At 34.1% G+C, this 19,817-nt stretch overlaps 2 protein-coding genes across 2 annotated transcripts in view; one reads left to right on the top strand and one right to left on the bottom strand.

The window, feature by feature from the left end:
- Positions 1-995: 995 nt before the first annotated feature.
- LOC136974257 (zinc finger CCHC domain-containing protein 10-like) lies at positions 996-15,396 on the top strand. Its single transcript, XM_067269095.1, has 4 exons — positions 996-1,109; positions 4,878-5,039; positions 14,925-14,954; positions 15,023-15,396. Exons 1-4 carry the CDS (start codon positions 1,072-1,074, stop codon positions 15,246-15,248), a joined length of 456 nt encoding a protein of 151 aa, XP_067125196.1. The 5' UTR covers positions 996-1,071; the 3' UTR covers positions 15,249-15,396.
- Positions 15,397-17,857: 2,461 nt separating this feature from the next.
- Sec3 (exocyst complex component Sec3) overlaps positions 17,858-19,817 on the bottom strand; it is a 29,631-nt gene continuing 27,671 nt past the window's right edge. The window contains exons 22-24 of the mRNA XM_067269087.1: positions 19,680-19,802; positions 19,527-19,598; positions 17,858-18,071 (exon numbers count right to left, since the gene is read on the bottom strand). Of these exons, the coding sequence (XP_067125188.1) occupies positions 17,919-18,071; positions 19,527-19,598; positions 19,680-19,802 (348 nt within the window). The 3' untranslated portion in view covers positions 17,858-17,918. The remainder of the gene's footprint in view (positions 18,072-19,526; positions 19,599-19,679; positions 19,803-19,817) is intronic.

The following is a 19,817-nucleotide window of genomic DNA, read 5'->3' as shown; positions in this document are numbered from 1 at the left end:
TTCGGTTTTCAAACGCACACTTGGCGGTGCTTTACAGATTTTTTTCGCTACTAATAGTGTTGCAACCTTTACAAAATCGCTGACCCGGACGGCAGGTCAGGTTTGTTCGAACAGAAGTTCCTGACGCAGGCGCAATGTCATTTTACAATGCGAAGAATAACGCGGTTCTAAATGCCGGTTCTAAATCAGTTACAGTTAGGGACTATGGACTTGCGTAGGAGTAACGTATGTAACCTAAATTAAGAAAGATCAGATAATTTACCTCTATAGATGTGTACAGACGTACAAGCAAAAAAAAGAGTAAGAGGCCGGTGCGCGTCACACGTCGGAGTAAACAGAGTAACATGTCGGAATGGCAGATGAGTTTCAGTGAGTGTGAGGTGTTTTGCTGTTCAAATGGTGTAAATTTATAAAAATATTTGCAAGAACTTTGTTTCATCGTAATTTCACAATTTCTACGAAATTCCCGGACAAAATTAATAGTTCACCCGGACAGTGAGTCGATTCCCGGACTGTCCGGGTGAAAACCGGACGGGTGGTAACACTAGTTACTAATTATTTCAAAGTTTATTTCGTTATAAACAGTTTGAAGGAATTATCACATTATATATACTTTACAGTTCCTTTCACTGTTGTTTTAATCTGTATAAACGAAACGCAAGTGTGCATTTGAAAACCGAAATATTGTTTTACTAAAAATGGCATTGGCACCGATACCAACACTGTATATAGGCCTGTGATAATTTTTGACAGCACTGTTACAGCTTTTGACGTCGGAACGATTACTTTGACGTCCTTGATATCACCATTCTCCATTACGACCATCACGCGCTCATCATTTCTTATCATTTTTCTTACGTATTATGTTTGCTTTTACGAATTAATATGTATTTCAATTTAATTAAATTTTTAAAAATATTTTAATAGCATAATATTTAGTATATTTCGTAAAAATTAAAATATAATTATTACGAAAATATATTCCATTAGAGGGCGCATTAGTGTTCTCAGGCAGGAAGCGAGGAGGACGTCGCCAGACGAAGTTACGAAATAAATATAGAAGAGAGGAATATGGCAGGATTATTAAACATACCTATTAAAAGAAAAGTGTAAGTGAAACGTTCTAGTCACACATTACAAGTTTGATAAAGAATAAATGGTTTGTTATTTTACATTTCTTCTTGCTCGATTTCTGACAGACGATCTCTTTCAAGTGATAATGAATGACGTTTTAGTGGAAAATATGCAGTAATAATTTATTTGTGAGAGATGTAATGTTATTTAAATTACGAAATAAATTCTGTATCTGCTTGTAGACACGAATACAAATATATTGAGGAAATCAAATAGTAACTGTACGTATGTTTAGTAGAGATTGAGGTGGTTGTGATTTTCAGAGCTGTAGGAGTAAAAGCCTATACCATACTATATACTACATTGCTACATCTTGAGAATGGTCACGTGTCCTTGGTTCCTTTGACTTTTTTACTTCTTCGGGTATGGTCTACGGCTCCGATAAGGTCCCAACGGCTTTGGAGTTGCGTTTGCACCTCGGTTTGGTTGTTGTGTTTTACTTGTCGGACTAAGCTCGAGTCTTGATTAGAGCATTGTGACGGATTTGGTGACTGGTAGACTGGAACTTGATGTAATGTTATATATATATTATACTATTAAATTGTATTTAAGTTTATGGGCTTATTGTACGTACAAGACTCTATTATACTAAGTTGCCAAAGTATGTACAGACCATTTTATTTATTAACATATTCCAATTTGGGATATGTTAATAAATATAATCTTGCATGTATGATAAGCCAGTAAATTTAAATATAATTTAATAGTATAATCGGGCAAGTAGTTTAACAATTGATGTAATATGATGTGATCTTAAAGTCAAGATTTAATGGTGTGGGGCAACTTGCTTTTGGATGTGAAAAAGAAAATTTCTTGGCTCTACGACAGTTATACGTAAAAACAATTTTTGGGAACTACGGTGGGTAACGAATGTAATCCATTCAGAGACTGCCATGTTCGCTATTTGAATTGTTCGATAACCGATTATTGATTTACTATAGATTTTTGTGGGAATTTGATTAATTCCTTCTGAAGACCCCTAAAAGTAAATAAAAAATTATATACTTTCTTACTATATTTAGATGTAATAACAAACTATAAGCAATCTTTCCAGTTTTTTGTGGATGGCACATCTTTGTTTCTCAGATGCGATTTTTGTTACTCCTTTATCTGCTTGAGTCTTTTTGATTATATCTTTCTTAGCTAAGATTGTATCTACTGTAGAGCTGTTGAACTCATCTGCCTACAATATCGGAAGACATCTGTCCACTCTCTACCTCGGCTTTTTCTTTTTTTAAACTCTTTTTGCTCTGTGGCATTAAGAGGGCCTCTTTTAGCAAGCCCATTATGGGTCTTGAACCCATAATGGGCTTGCTTAGGCCTGAGGCTGCCAGGTGGCAAGTGAGGGGAACTTACAAAAATTCAGAGAACAGAAATTAACTTGTGCAAAAAAGATTATGTATATAACTGTGAAAGTCTTGTTCCATGAACCATGTATAGATGCCATTAAAATATAGTTTTACAAATCTTAAATGCAGTGTTGCTTCTTGTGTTTGTTCTGTTGGGTGTTCATTATTCAAACATGTGTTTATTGTCCAAACAAAAATCTTTCACAAAAGTGTTCGTTATCTGATTTGTTTGCAGTCCAAACTGTTTGTTAACTGGTCACCTACTGTACTTTAATTATTTCTAATTGTCAGCATGAAAGAAGTTAAGAAGAATACTGAGATACGACACTAGGTGCACCTAAATTAAGGATATTAAGAAGAAATTGTAATTCTGTGAAGTTGTTACGGCAAGTTTGTAGACTTTAATCTATTGACTCTAGCGATTTTATAACTGGAAATGGCTTGTCCTTCTGTAAAATAATTTTCTTTAAATTAGATTTATCGAGTCATTCGGAATTCTATGATTCATTCCATTCTATGAAAATAAAGAATTTTAAATCTCCAGTTTTTACTATGAGAACATTTAATAACTATTTATTATGCAACTTGAACACCAACTATATAGTGTATTCACTCGGACACAAGGCAAATTTCATCATTAATTTTTATTCAGTTGACTATACTACTAAACTATTTATTAATTATATGAATAAATTATTGCCAATGTTTTTATTTAAAGATAGAAAATTACAGTTAACTTATTCTTAAGATTATGACAGAGAAAATTTAATCACTGATATACAGTTAAACATTGTGGCAAAAACATCTGAGATATAGGAAAGAGAAACTAATAATAAGGTCAAGAATTAATGAAAAAAAACATAATCTTAATATTAATTGATATATTTTGGTAATCATTTTATTTATTACTTCCTAATATTACTAATTTATTATTCTGTTTTAATTTTTGTTCATAGCACTTAATCATCTATAATTACTGATTTAAGTAATGAATTAAATGTTACAAAACATCCTATGCTAGAACAAATTTTCTGAATGAGTATTGATTGATGCAAGTGAATTGCCTTACCCAAAAACTAAAACCATTGTATATCAATCTACTTATAATAAAATCTATTTTTGAGAATAAATTTTTAGAATGAGAGAATAAACTAATTTTTTAATAAAATTTTATATCATTCTAATAAGTATCATGGCTGAAGAACTTAGTTTATGAAAACCAGCATATGAATTTGTTTACAGAATGATTTGTGTACTGGTTGTTTCTCTCGACAACCTCTTTATAATGAATATTGATCCAAAAAGCAGACTTCTCCTGTGGCATTTCAAAAGTATTTGTAGAAAAATGTAGAAATTACAATTAAAAATGTCATAATAATGTTCTCAAAAACCTCAAGGTACAAGTACTTTACTTGCTGAAGTAGTGATATTCATCATTGTGCTAATACTACAGAATGCCACAATTTCATTGGTTGGATACATAGGCTGACCTATTATAAACAGATTTTTTTTCAAACAAAAAGTCATAAACAATTTTCTTGATGAGAGGACAATTTTTGGAAAGTTTTAGTTGCATTTGCTCTGTTTTTAAAAACATAAAGGACAGACAGAATTTTTTAATATATGTATAGGTTATACTATTATTATTCAAACATCTTTTATTTTTAAATATTTGTATGATTTAAAATTTTTAATATACTTGAAAACTGTTCTGTACTTTGAATTAAAGTTATATTAAGTCATGTTTTTTTCTATCATTTGAGAAAAGACAAAGTTACTCTTGTTTTTATTTAATTTCGTATATTTATACATATATACAAAGTAAATAATTTGTAGACGTATGCATTTTATGTTTAAGTTCATATATGCAATTTAAAACATAAACTCAACAAGCTTATTTAATTAATTTGAAATACTTATAAAACTTCAAGAATATTTTGTTATACTGATATGATGTCAAATTCAATATTGCTCATGCTAACTTATTTAGCAAAAGCCTATCTATGCTTATACAGAATTTTTCTTATATTAAATATAAATATTATTTCCTTTATTGTAGTGTAATCAGTCTGCATGCAACACTCTCTGATATGCATTCATATCATAATGATTATTAAAATAACTTTTATATAATGGATTTTACTAAATTTTATTCTGTATCATTTTGGCAATATTTTCCTGACTTTTTATGACTTATTTGTTTTTATGTCTTATTACTATGTTGTTCTAATTTTTCTGTGTTTATATTTCAGAGTTGTATTATATAAATTTTTTACATTCCTAAGAAAATTTTTAATATTGTAAGAAATACAAGAAAATTATATTTTTTGTTAAATATAATGTGAAATTTTAATTTTGAATATAATAATGAATCAGTATATTTTATTTCTACAGTACTTCAAATCTTTCAAATGTTCAATGCCAAAAATGTTTAGAAAAAGGTCATTGGACCTACGAATGTACGGGCAAAAGGAAATACTTACACAGGCCTTCTCGAACCACTATCTTAAAAAAGAAACAAAAACTTGAAGAGGGGAAGAAACAATACATGACTCAGTAAGTGTAATAATTATCTTCTAAAGATTTTTTAATAAATATAGTTTGTATTACAAATGTAAATTCTTCCAACATATTTTGATGATGATAAAAACAGATATATAATTAACATTAACAAGAAAATAGTTAATATTTTCAGTTAAATTTTGATATCTTTAAATAGTTATTTGAATTTAAAATGAGCAATAATTAAAGGAAATTAAAAATAATTTGTTAAAATTCCAGCATTAGTCAGTCTTTTTTAGTTTTTGGTTTCTGTAGTGATGTCACCAGTAATTTCTTATTTGGCTGCTTAAAATAGTAACAGAAAGTACCTAATTTCTCTTATCAGTTTGAGCAAAAGAACTGATAGAAACTGATGTTACAAAATTTTCGGCTTCTATGTTCCAAACATAAATTCTAAATGTAGGCATTACATTCTGATATTAGCAGAAGTCTTTTGAGGATATTATTATTTTGTCAGTATTGTTTTAATTTGTTTTTTTTGAAACTTACTAAATGATTTTCATAAAAGAACATGAATTGATTTCTGGTTATTGTTATATTAAAGCCTGTCTTGATACCATATAGAATTTACACAGTTTTATATTTTTTATGAAAAAAAACCTTTAAAACATCATTACTGTAATTCAAATTTATATATTTAAAAATGTCTGCAGTGTTACATTAAGGTGGGAAATTATATATATCAGACAAAACAATGAAGGTAATGATAATTTTATGAACACTTTCAATACATTACACCTAATATACAGACAGGGTGGTTATAATTAAAGTTGCCCTACTCAGACCTGTCTAGAGCCCATTCTCATGGATGGATTTTGATGAAACTTGGTATATATGTTATATGGACCATGGGGAAAAGGAAAATGCAAAAAAAATATTTAGTTTGAATTTTTACCACTAGGTGGAAAATGGCACATGAAAAACAAGAAACACAAAATGGAAACATGCAAAAGGATTTTATTCACAACATTTGTTCAATGTGCAATCCATTTGCATCAATTACATGTTCAAAACGCCTTACAATGCATCCATTTGCATCAGTCGTGTTCAAAATGCCTGTAAGGTGTTTTGAACATGTAATCGATGCAAATGGATTGCACATTGAACAAATGTTGTGAATAAAAACCTTTTGCGTGTTTCCATCTTGTGTTTCTTGTTTTTCATGTGCCATTTTCCACCTAGTGGTAAAAATTCAAACTAAATATTTTTTTGCATTTTCCTTTTCCTCATGGTCCTTATAACATATATACCACTAAGTAAAAAACAAGTAAAATGGCAAGGCCGTATTTGGGACAAGACTGTTTTGGAGACTCACTACTAAGTTGGATCACTTTGACACTCACGGTGGGTCTCGTTCTCATTCTCCAATCATCTTTGGTATTGCTGGTGTTGAGTGCAATTATTCAAACTTTGCCGGCCACAGCCGTGACCATGAGGTCTTCCACAATGCATTTTCATTGAAATTAACCTATCGAATGTTGAAATTTCTGTCCGTTGCATGACATCCCAGGTTGAATTTTTTTCAATGTGAAAATTTCTCGTTTTTGAAAAAATAATGGTTGGCTATTGTATTGTTTGCAATTATTTTTTTATTTTGCACAAACAAAATAAATAATATATATATATATATATATATATATATTAATAAATGTAAAAAGAAAAAATAATTCTATTTCAGAAGTTAGTTTTAATATAAAATTATAACGACGCGCCATCTAGTTTCAAAAAGTTCTAATGATGAAACGAGATATTGCTGGTGAATCGGTCAAGGTTAGCATGTGGCAACCAGAAATTGTGGGGAATAACACAGAACAGGTAAATAGGTTTTTTTCAAAGATTCGTTTGTCAAAATTTGTCGAGCATAATTCCATTGACATTCCAATCACCATTGTCAAACTTCTAGGCTTAAGGGAAAGCAGCGCCGAATGTCCGACGTACACGTTTTCGCATTTAAAACTTTGGCCTCAACCTCGCTATTTTTTTCTATTCACTATATCCTGTTATTTTTCTTCAAATAACTATAACTACTGCAAATTCTACTACTGTTAATTAAAGGTTAAGAAATTTAAATACAAATCGAAAACATATTTAATCAAATATAAACAAAATATAAAAAAAAGAAAATTTTTAAATATTAATAAGAAAATTATATTAAATTTAATATATTTTCTATAAGTTTTTAAAAAGAAAATATTAATGTATATGACAAATTTTAAAATTAAACATCTGCTTAAACAAGTATAAAAGTATTTTCATTTATTCTCTAAAATAAAGATGATAGAATCAAAATATCTTCTTATTTTGATCCATTGATCTAAATGTTAATTTTATTTAAATTAAGTTAAAATTAATTCAAACTATTAACTTTTTATTTAACATTGAAGTGTTTGATGTTTAGTCAGATATATCTTAATTTAGATGCTGCAACATTTTGTTAATTATGCATTTGATAACTTTATAATTATAAAACTTCCTAATTGATACATACAAGAAATTTTGATTCTAGTAACACTATTTTTACACTGCAAAGCTGGTACATAATTACTGAAAAATATGATAGACTGTTTTTTACATGCAGATACTTTTTAAAAATCAAATATATTAATAAATATATTAATAATAAATCGTGTATGCTTTATTAATTAATTTGAAATTTTGCTCTAGGCAAGAAAACATGATATGAGTTGTTAATGCAACCTCAATAAAGTACTAAAAACTAATTATGCATGAAAAATTTTTGTTTTATTTACTTTTTAAATGTATGTCCTTGGATTAAAAAAAAATGCAATGCAGTTTACGTGTTTAAAATAAATCGGAATGAAAACGGTAATAATAAAACTATATTAAATAATATATATAATACTCGTTATTAACTATTAAGTAAATTTTAAAAAATACGATAATTTATATTGCTCTCTTAATATCCACACGACAGAAAATTAAAAAAAAAAAAGGTTTTAATTGTAACAGTACATAAACTATTCTTTCATTTAAGAAATATTTTTAATATAAACTTTAATTATACAAAATTTTTGTTTAATGATTATGAACTGTAAATGTATGAAACCTCAAAAATTAGACCATAGTCTGTAAAATGTTTCAATTGTTTACATCAATTTGCTTATATGTGGGCATACAATACCTGTTTAAAGTCGATACAGTTAGCAGCTAGTTTTAGTTCTGTTTGCGTCAGAATTTTCTTACTTTTTATATAAATTTTTGTATCATAAAGCTCATATTACATAACAGTCTAACATCCTGCTAGTACCAGTTCCAAGTAGCATATATTTGTGTTTGTCTGTAGGCCTAAAAGTGCAAGGTTCTAGCAACGGCGGACTGGTCTTAAAATCTTTAGTGGAAAAAATTATTACCGACCCAGCCCATAAATAAAAAAAAATGTCTTTTTTTCTATTTATATTTAAATATATTCAAAATACAACATTGACAAAAATTGCAATAAGCACGAGTCTAGAACATTAAATTTTATTTAGAAGTTTGCTTTGTCGAGCAATAATATTAATGGCATCGTCAGAATCTATTTCATTTAAAATAGCCTTCTCCACCGACATTAACACGAAGCCTTCTAGATTTTCTGGCAAGATACTCGATCTTAATGAATTTTAACGTAGAAAAGCTCCATTTGTAGGACACTCGTGTTACAGACATAGACAGTAAATATTTGTATTTGCAGATATATTAATAAATGTCTTTTAAATAAATTATTTATTTCGGGTATTAGATTCATTTTTCCTTTTAATATATGTTCAACTCTCAAATATTTTAGGTATATATATATATATATATTAAATTTACACATTTTTTATCTTTTTATCTTAATAGGATAACTATTAAGTAAAAACATTTTTATCACTTGTTCTATTTCTATTTCTCGATTTGGTAATTGACTCGTTCTATTTTTAATTTTATCTATGTACGTACATTTTAAAAATATTAAATTTCATAGCTGGTGGAACCCCGGATTTATAATTAAGTACAGTACCTTTGGTATTTGCATAGGTTTTACATATTTTTTATATCTAAGTTATTATCAGTTCTAATAATGGTTACACGTAAAAAATTTCTACAATTATTAATTTACTGGAAGAAATCATCTATATTACTGTAATGCGGCTTTATGAAAAATGTATTAGACTCGTTGCCCTCTAGAATTGGAATACCGGCTCGCATTGCCGGCAAAATGTCTTTATTTTTCTCTTTCTCAAATTTGTTTCGATCAGTTCGAGCATTATCGACATTAGCCACGTCGGTCGAAGTTGCGGATGTGTTATTTTCGCTTTCTCGAATACTAATATCTTTATTTATATTTCCCCACCGATTGGCGTCGTCGTCGTTAGACGTATTTCAGACTGGCACTTTAAGTTTTGTTAAACATTTGTTGTATACTGTAGCACTGTTCAGCTACTAACTCCAAATGACGTTTTCTTTTTCAATTCCTACTATTAGTTCACACTCTCCCTATATATATATATATTTATATATCTTGTTCAAATTTTCAATCGTTAATAAAATACTTTTTATTCGTCCACTCGAGTTGAAATACATTTTTTTAAACTTGTAGTGGACGACACTCGATGTTAATACAGATTTTTCAAATAGTAATTCGTTAATTAATTAAATTTAAACTGGGGCGCCCGTCGGCAATATGCCGATTTCGACCGACAGAGGGCGCGAGGAGAAAAAGCGAACTTTGAACTACTCATTCAGTTTTCGGTGCGAGAACGAGTGGTCGGCGCGAGCAACTTCCGACCTTCGGTCGATGTCGGGTAGTAAACATATTGTATTGTATATTACTGTATATACTTGTGAAGAACCCTTTATTTATTTATAATACTTTTTTGTTTAATTTTATTCCTAAAAGCTCTTAGTGACACGACACCCAAATCGTAACTACTCCGTAAGATTTAATACTACAACACTTCGGATCCATTATTATTTTTGTTTTTTTTCCTTGAGAAACGAAGGAGATGCATAAATCACAGGAAAAAGTAAAAGTAACAAGTAATATTCCAATACAGCCTCTTCAACCTTAACAAGTAATATATTAAAAAAAATTTTCTTATATAAGATATTTATGTATATACATATTTATGTTAATTGTAATCTATATATATAATCGAGACGAGTTGATAATAATAATAATGATAATAATCAGTGCAGAGCCCAAACGGTAAGAAGTTGAAAGTTGAAATTTGGTACACAGGGTACGTCACGAGGACGCACACTAAAAAGGGATTTTACGAAATTCCTCCCCACGGGGGACAGGGACAGAATTAAGTCTTAACACTTCCATCAACAATGGATTTGTTAAGAGAAAGCGACGTGCAAGACGCAGATGCAGTTTTTTTCGTTTTTGCGGGAAATCGAACATATTTTTAGACCCATCTAAAAATTCTCTAATTAGTCTGGAAACAGGGGGGACCCAATTCTTGCATTCTGCGAAAACGCGTAAGGTTGACTATAATGTAATAATCTTAATCTTCGCTACCGTTACTTTTGCCCGAGCAACGCCGGGCCTACCTGCTAGTTATTTAATAAAAAGTAACTAAAATAAAATTTTTTTTTGTTGACCGAAGTAGGAATTCACTTTAAATTTTTTTTTTTTATATTACTTGTTTTTCTCTTAGGGTGCTTTGTGTTTGGGCCGAGTCGGGCCAATGTAGTGTTGGACTCGGGTCGGCGGACTAATTTAACTTCGGACTCGGGTAGGGCCGGGTAAAACGATAAAGGCTTACACATACAGTAAGACCCCTCTTAACGCTCGGTATTACGCGGAAGTATTGAAATTCCCCGAGATCGCAGGCAGTGTTGGGATCAAGGCGTAATATCAAATTTTAAAGCTTATTATCTGCGACGGACATTCCGACAACTAATTAATAAAACAGATGGAGCAGATAAACAATCCATTAGAGATTTTTGGAAAAACTAGAATATCATGGATGCTGTAGACAACAGCAATCTTTCCTGGAATGAGGTGACCGAGAAATGTTTGAAAGGAGTATGGAAGAATAGAGAAGGCCGGAGCTAAGCAAAGATGTTAACACAAGAGAATCCATTGTTGATGTCGACGAAATTGTCGAGCTAGCTAATGAAACGGGGTTGGATCATATAAATGCGCAGGATATTGAAGAATTATTGCGAGTTACAACTGGAGAAAGTTTTTCCGACGACGATCTTAAAGAATTAGTAGAACAACGGGTGCACGAAGATGACGAAATTAGCGTTTCTGAAGACGAGGAACAAAAAGAACTTTCGACGGATTTTCTAAAAAAAGTTTAGCCACTATAACGGAAATAATGGTTCAGTTTATATAAAATGATTTCAATTTTGATAGAAGTTCAAAGGCGAGACGAAGTGTCACGGATGCCATGTCTCGCCGAACGAAACGGGAAAAGGCAAACGACGTTAGACGACTTCTTCGCAAAGAAACAAAAGATGTCAAATGAGGAAGAACCTCGTCGCAAACGTAACTTCTTCACTCGAACTTTTTTTTTATTTCATGAGTGTTTTATGAATAAATATCGATATTAGCAACAAATAAGTCTATAATTAATGTAATAAAGTATTTAACAATAAATGTTACAAAATAAAACAAAAAAAAAAACTGATAAATTTTCTTATTCTCTGTTCTGTTTCACGTATCCCCCTTATTTACGGGTTAAGATGACCCAGTTTAAGGCTGTTTCGTTTAGCGCTCTGTCATCTAGGAACGCATCCCCGCGTTAAGCGGGGTCTTACTGTATATCTATATTACACCCAAAAATTGAAATTTATCTTACTCGACGAAAAAAATAAATAAATAAATGAAATTTTTTAAAAATAAAATCGAACAAAACGGTATATTATGTAGATATTTAGAAAAACGGACCGAATTGTATAAGGCCGGTGTGGAATTTTCCACATTTTCCACGTGGCCAGTCCGCCCCCGGGTTCTAGTCAAAAGTATAGGTTGCTTATGTCTAAAACTACCATTGGTAATATAAGTTGGAGGTATCATTTTCCATCCCCCGCAAAGAATAGCCAAATTGTCGAAGATCAGTCTTGCCCGTAGCGAATACGAGTATTAGGTTGGCCACGTAATCGTTAATAAGCCGGTGATTTTCTTTTATAAATTTACCGAGTGATAAAAGTGTTTAATTGGAATTTATTAGTTGTTCGATATCATTTTCTTATTTTATCAGATCTTTTATAAAATAATTTATGGGCTGCAATTTGAAAAAATTGGAGACCTATAAATTCCCACCGTCTTTCCTTCCTTAATCTCGAGAACAGAGTTAGATGAAATCCGAGATCAGATATGGAAACTTTAGGGACAGGAGGCCCCGAGGTTTCCGTATCTGATATATACGCACACTTTCAACGAAAACTGGAAGCACGTTATTTCGATTCAAAACGTCCCCCGAAAGCGGTTAATAGATGACCAACGTGACTATTGTTAAAGGAAAAGTACGATGTACAGGGGAAGCCACTGCTAATTTGAAGCGGAGAGCATATATTTTAAATTAAATAAGTATACAAATTTGATTAATAATTGCATCATCGCAATAAATAATCGCTTATTTTTACTCTGTTTTTAGACACGAAAAAGATTTCAAAAAGGGCTAATTGCATATTTTCTATTAATTTTGTTCTTTTTTTGAGGTACATATTTTTGCACTATTCTAATAAAAGATACAAAAAATTCTACGCACCATTTATTAGGACAACTTAATTTGTCAGCGAAAAAATCAACATCCAATTACCGCATTCGCTCTTCACGTTCCATATCGGCTCGTCCCGACGTAGGCAATCGCCCACCGCGGGTTAATTGAAGATCAGTTTCGCGTCGAGGCGAGTCCCGGGAAGTTAGTACCGGAGCGGTTCCCCGTTGCCTTCTCTGGCGAGTCGACGTTACGCGAGGGGAGAAATGGCTTCCGAGAGGTCTTTTGAGGGTAACCGGCCGCTATTCGGACATTACGTACGCGGAGAAAACCCGGAAAACTCCACGTGGCCAGCCTGTCCCGGCACGCACGAACTCCCGGTATTCGGGGACGGAACCGCTCGGCCATCGGCGGGTCGATCGCTGCATTAAAGTTATCGAAAATGTATGTTTCTAAAAAAGTGTACCATTGGGCCATATTTGGAATTCGTTCCTTTTAAGGTCTACATACAAAGTATTGTAATATTTATATTAATTTAAAATATAAGCATCTCCGCTTCAAATTAGCAGTGGAATCAAAAATGAAACAGTGACCGTATCTGAAATAAATTAAACTCTCGCTTATAAACAATAAAATAAACAAGAACCAACTCTGGTTAGAAAACAAAGACTAAATTTTTTATTTTATTAATCTGCTCCGATACTGTCTAAATAATTTGCTCCTTCACTATCTAAATTAAATTGATTGTGTTTTTATGCAATCTAATAAATGCAATTCCCATTGTAGCCTGCTTTGGCCGTAATAAGGAATCTTAACTCATTTTATTTCATTAAAAATTTCACAATAATAAAATGTAAATTAGAAAAAAAACCAACTGTACTAACACGAACCACAATAGTTACTTTATTCGTTCCGCAGAAAATCAAATCATTAACGGTTATAACGAACCAAGTTAGAACGGTTTACCTTACGGCTAGGCCATAATAGGGCCACATACCCTATAAAATTATTTCGAATTTGATCCTAAAGAAATTTTAAAATTTATTGGAATAATTTGGATAATTTAGCAAAAAAGACCTATTCTAAAAGCTCTCGTCGAATTTACAGATCGAAGGAACAAACCAAAACTCTACGCAATCTGTCGAGCGTTGTTTAATTTAGGTACCGGACGTCGGCCTTAAAGGGGGAATTACCAATAAAGCACCGCGTACAAAGTATAATTTACATTAGAACGACGTTAAAAAAATGATTTTAGCATTATTTCTAGCATTAAAATTAAATTCCGGTTTTGAGAGAAAAAGGTAGAGGTGCTAGGAATATCGAATTCGTCCCAATCGATATTTAAACGAGTGCCGGTGTCGACCGCCGCGCAATAAAGACGAAAACGACTATTCGCACGCGAACGGTCGTCTGACGAAAAGTGGCGAATTCTTTTATATAATCCGAATATTAATCGTCATCGACGGAACCGCGTAACACCGAAGCCGGCTTTACGTAACAATAACGACTGTCGATTATAGAACGGTAAACCGTTCCGTAACCGTTCGGGTCGGGTGACGCGAAGTATCGTTTCGCGCCTGGCCGAAACTGACTGCGAGACAAAATACGGGATAAGGAAAATTTATACACGCCGCGTAAACTACCCGTTAGGAAAACAGACGTTCGAAAAATCTTTTACCATTTAATACCATCACTCGCCATTATCGGTTATTCGCTACTTTATACACGAAATGTTGGGTCCCTCTTTAAAATTAATTTCTGCCATCTTCGAAATTACTCGTAAAATCTAACCCATAAATTTACGTTTTAAATTAATTTGCCGGTTAATCTTTATTCGTATCGAATTTAAGGATGTCGGACTGACTTTGGCACTCCTATTTTATACTTTGTTATCCATTTTGTCGTCGTCGGCGCCTTCTCTTACCAATTGGGATAAACGTCTTTATTATACAATAGTTTAAAGGCAAATCGCACCCCCGAGTTATATCCAATCGGAGCTTATTTTCCCGTCCGCTACCCGATATAAAGGATAGTCGCGGTGTAGCGTAACTCTAGTACATTATGGAAAGTGGTTCGTGCGCGTCGACCCCGCCTCCGCTCTGTCGTCCGAATTACGAGAGGAAGTCGAAGTGAGTCACGTGCTCTTTGTTCGTACCCCGGACTCGGGGTAGAAACAATAGGTACGGACGATATTTTTTACAGAAATTGTTTTTCGTTGCAGGCAAGCCGCCGCCGACAAGAAGTTAACCAGGTAAGTGACTCGACCCTTAAAACGACGTTACGGCGTTAAGTTTTACTCACATCCGACCGTAAAATTAGATCGGACAAAGAAGATAGCACCTCTTCCGACAGCGACTCCAGCGGCGAATCTTCTTCCTCCACCTCGACCTCTTCGTCGTCGACGTCGTCGTCGTCGAGTTCGTATTCTAGTAGCAGCAGCAGTAACGACAGTTCCAGTAGCGAAGAATCTTCGGAGGAAAGCGCTTCTTCGGATTCGGAGAAAGAAGCCAAATCCAAGCAAAAACATCGCGAGAAAAAGCACTAGTAACGGTTCTTTGTGATATTTTCTCATTTTATAGGCCACTCCGTGTAAATATGACGTTAAAGTTTCGTTTCTTTTAAAAGAAACGAATACGCACTAACACCGCGCCATGTATTTAACATAATTTTATTAAACACACAGTTTTGAGTAACCTTCTCGGCTACAAAATTCGTGAATTTTGCGCCTCTCCTCTTAAAAGTTACATCGGAAGACGCGCCGATAGAATCGTTCGAAAATCCCAAACGTTAAGTTTAATAAACTCTGCTGCGCCTCTCCTATTTTGCATCGATTTAGCGTCGCGTCATTTGTATAGAGTGCACGTCACGCTTCCGTTCACGTCACGTCACGTCACGAGTTTGACGCTTCCGTCTAGACAACCGGGCACCCTTTTTTTCTACTAACGAATTTTTCTTTTTCTCGGACCGATATAAATGACGAAGATCTAAACGTACGTAATCGCGTCGCCATCGATCGATACCCAGTTCTACGAACCGGGAGGGGAATCCGTTCGTTAAGAAACCGAATCTGGAGCGCTGGAAAGTTACGTAACGCATCAATCGAACAAATACACTAGTCGATGGTAAATTCGATCGATTTCGAGTCGTAAGGCATTGGTCAAAAAATTATTTATTTGATTTATCGGGTGTTATAACGTACGGCTCCAATTAACGCGGTAGTAAAGCAATTTAAATGGAAGATAACAGTTTAGAGGACCGATGACTAAATAGGCACGAATACCGGCGTAGCCGTTATCGTTAACTCGACGGGGTTAATAAAAATAAATTGATTAGAATATACACAGAATTTTTAGTACGGTCGGTCACGCAATTTTTCTTAGTGTCGCGTGTTATTTATCGCGCACGAAATCCAAAAATGATGATTTTTCACTTCGGAGGTCTTCGAAGACGAGGAGTAGAGAGAAAGATTACAAATTTTCATCTTAAAAGATCAGATTTTCCTCTGTTTAGAGAGAGAGAGAGTAAACTCCAGCTAATTTCTATCGTGGTTTATTGTCGCCACGCGAAAGACTCGACGTACCACGCCTCCGTACGCGGCGGCACCTATCTAATGTGCTTTTCTGGGGATGGCGAAAGTCGGCAACACCGAAAAATATTTGAGTTTTTATAAATTAACAATTGCTTAGAGAAGCTTTCATATACAGTAGAAACTCGTTAATCGGAACGATTTTCAGTCGGACTGTGTCGTGCCGAATCGAACGTTTTTGATACTAAATTTACTTCTAAAGTATAATTTTCATGTTTTTATATCCTTCAATATATTTGTTTCGTTTGTACAAAATGCAGAAATAATTTTTAACGATACGATAGCCTCGATGATTATTATAAAAATTTTCGTTAGGCTTAAAATCGACGAAAATTCAAGGCGAAGCGACACGCGACGGAGAAAAATTTGAACATCGGACAGGTTAATATATTTATTCGTACATAATCGGTAATCGGAACAACCCCAGTCCCCAATTGATTCCGATTTTCGGTTCTCTACTGTATATATATTTTAGAGAGAAATCCTACCCTTGCAAAGCAAGATGCGAAGCAAGGTTATTGAATAAAGTTGGAGTACCAACCTCCCGACGAACTACTGTAGTTAACTTCAGCCGTATACAACTTCCCCCCTGCACATTGTCGACGGCAAAACTCGGAGATTCTGTTTGCTCGTTTAGGCTTAGCTAACTGGGAGAGTAAAATTTGTGTTCTAATCCGTATTTTCATTTCGCTATCTCACGGTTTAGAATTTTAAAACGTTTTGGCTAATATACGCGATAATCGACCCGTCGTCGTATTCCTAACACTTCTATAACAGTAATTCCTTTACGAATTGAAATTTGACGGTAGCGAGAAACCAGCGATTAGAGCCGAATTGGAATGCGAAAACCTTAGAAAAGGTAAGTATCTCTCAATATGTATATGTATATTAAAAGATAGTACTATGGTACTAAGAGGTAATAGGTGCACAGATAACGTAAAGGCTCGGTTGTATATTAACTTATCTTCATTTTCACGAAAGTAATCGCAGAAAAACGTTTAATAACTATCGACTATGGACGGCCATTTTATTAACTAATAGTGTCCGGTCCGTGTACGAAATTCTTAGCAACAAAGCCGGGCGCCCGTGTCCCCGTTTTGTTCGGGTTGCTCTTTTCCCAATCCCCAAATTCCATTATCGACGAACGACGGAAAATTTACGCCTAGCGTAACGAACCATATTTGTCCGTTATCTCCCGTAACTATTTTCGTGTAGTCGTTCGTCCGTCGCCCGTTGACCAAGCCGCATTGTTTTCCGGGCCGAGTTAGTCTCGGATGCGACCGACACCACCTCGTTCCGACGTCGAATTATTTTTACTTTTCGACTAACACCCCGTTGGCGCCTACTCTCTTTCGAAATTACGTAACGCGTATCCCGGACCGACCCCCTCAATTGTACTAGAGAATACCCAACGTTATTTTGTTAATTACGTTATAACGTCGTAGGGTCGCTGTCAATTTGAAAAATTGGCATTTCGCACGCCCGCAAATTAGTTTCGACCTCGGCAAACGTACGGTAAATTACGTTACGCCCGGTTAAATGAGAAATCTACGGTAACGCCGAATAACTACGTGTTTACGTATTTTTAATTTATGTAACAAAATTTAATTACGGAGGAATGAGAATAACTTAATGAGAACGAGCGATGTCGGAGAAGAAATTCAAAATGTCCACGATGGAGAATTCCAGCGTTATCATGGAACCCGGATAACAACGCTCGATCAGACTCTCGATGTACTTGTACTGACGAATGAACTCGTCTTGCATGGAATGCCACACCACCTGTCAAACACATTAACGATTAATTATTCCCGAATTTCGCGATAGGTTTTTTAATAAGATAAAATGTAACGGGATGTCTCTCCTCCATCTGTCAGACCACAGAGGAGACCATTACTACTTATTTAGTCCCACTAACTGCTCCATTTTTGACCTTTATGGTAAAAAACACTAACGAAGACCGAATTTTATGTACCAGACACAGATAACCCCTCCCCGAAGGCCGGAGGGCGTAAGTGTTTGGTTTTTGATGGGGTATCGAGCGGTTCCACCACGCTTCTTACGTATATTACTAAAAGTAAAAAAACGCGGTTACTCCGATGAAGTAGGAGCGTCATTATTAGAAAAATGGGTGCTTAAACACTCGCGATTTCGACTTCTCCCGTATTTATGAGGTTTGCATATTTTTTTGAACGTAACCGGTCAAAAATGTGCCCGCTATTATTAAATCGATTGCCATTGTTTCTAATCGACGATCGCGGCTGCGTTCGTTTAACAACTATTCGATTTCGCCCGGAATAAGTCCAGATTCGGCACTTAGCAGATCCTAGTTTTCAATTTACTGGATCTTTACCGTTAACTTTGTCGGAGGCCATTTTTAACAAGCAATTCTCGCGCTTAACAAACAGGCAAAAAACAGAAGATGCAATCAAACGGATGAAAATTGTTGGTGTTTTGAAGAGAGACTAATATCAAAGGGTACGCGTTACGTTTATTCGATTTAAATGAACCAGAACGGTCTTGGAAAGAATTCTAATATTTTCCCGGATTAAAAGTCTCACGCATCAAAATTTCCCAAGTTTGTATACGTGCACGCGTGCTACAATTGTGTGTTGTCTGCTGTACTTTAGAAAAATCAATTAAAATACAAATTTTTGTAACGAAATCTAAAATCTCGGGACTATTAAGTTATTTTTCTTAAATAATTCGTTTTTTGAGAAAAAAAAAATTGCTATTCGAGACTATAAAAGCGTGGATCCGCTCATTTTTCATAAACCGATAGGCCAAACCTCCGTCGCGCAACAGTCTCCATTGTGGACCTGGCCAAACTCTTCGTAAACCCGCGAATGCATATAATTCCTCCCTCCCGAGAGGGTTTTCCGAGGGGGCCCAAATTAGATGGGAGAACCGGCCCGTTTAGGTGTTAATGGCCCGAAGAAAACGCGGCAAACACACGACCGGCGTTAGGTGCTTTTATCCACTCGGGGACCCGTCGCGGGTTCGACAAGCCCGCAACAGGCATAAAAAAATGGTTTTTTGTTTTTTTTATATTTCTCTACGTTTCGAGGTGTCCTAAGGCCAAAAATATACAAATCATGGGAGGGGGGTCATTTTTCGACCGACGGCCATTCTTTCCTTATGTTATATAAATAACGGTAAAAGAAGTAACCTTACGACATCCCAAACAACGAAATGGTATTTTTAAATAATTAATTTGTAGTAAAAGAATATAATTACTTGAAGCAGATTTTCTTCTTCGCAAAGATGCTTTTCCACTTTTCTGTATAAATTCTCCAGACCTTTCTTAACCTAATGGAACACAGACTCGAATTTAGAAAACCATTTATAGATGTATAAATTATAAAAATTGACTCAAAAGAAAAAAAATACTTCTTTTCCGGGATATTCCTTGATGACTTTTCTCAATTCCTGCTTACTAAATGCTAATTGATAGCCCACTTCCTCTTCTTTGACGCCTTGGGCCACCTTCGACTGAACACCTTCGAAGAATAACTGTTACCGACGGAA

Source organism: Centruroides vittatus, unplaced genomic scaffold (assembly GCF_030686945.1).
Source record: "Centruroides vittatus isolate TY-2023 unplaced genomic scaffold, ASM3068694v2 contig_345, whole genome shotgun sequence".
Lineage (NCBI taxonomy): Eukaryota > Metazoa > Arthropoda > Arachnida > Scorpiones > Buthidae > Centruroides > Centruroides vittatus.
This window is presented reverse-complemented; position numbering and strand designations above follow the sequence as displayed.

Bases quoted from the DNA above. Each gene is read 5' to 3' on its own strand.
- LOC136974257 (XM_067269095.1), top strand. From the start codon at position 1,072: ATGGCAGGATTATTAAACATACCTATTAAAAGAAAAGT. The intron at 1,110-4,877 runs GTAAGTGAAACG...TTATTTCTACAG, and splicing joins ATACCTATTAAAAGAAAAGT to TACTTCAAATCTTTCAAATG. The intron at 14,955-15,022 runs GTAAGTGACTCG...CCGTAAAATTAG, and splicing joins GCCGACAAGAAGTTAACCAG to ATCGGACAAAGAAGATAGCA.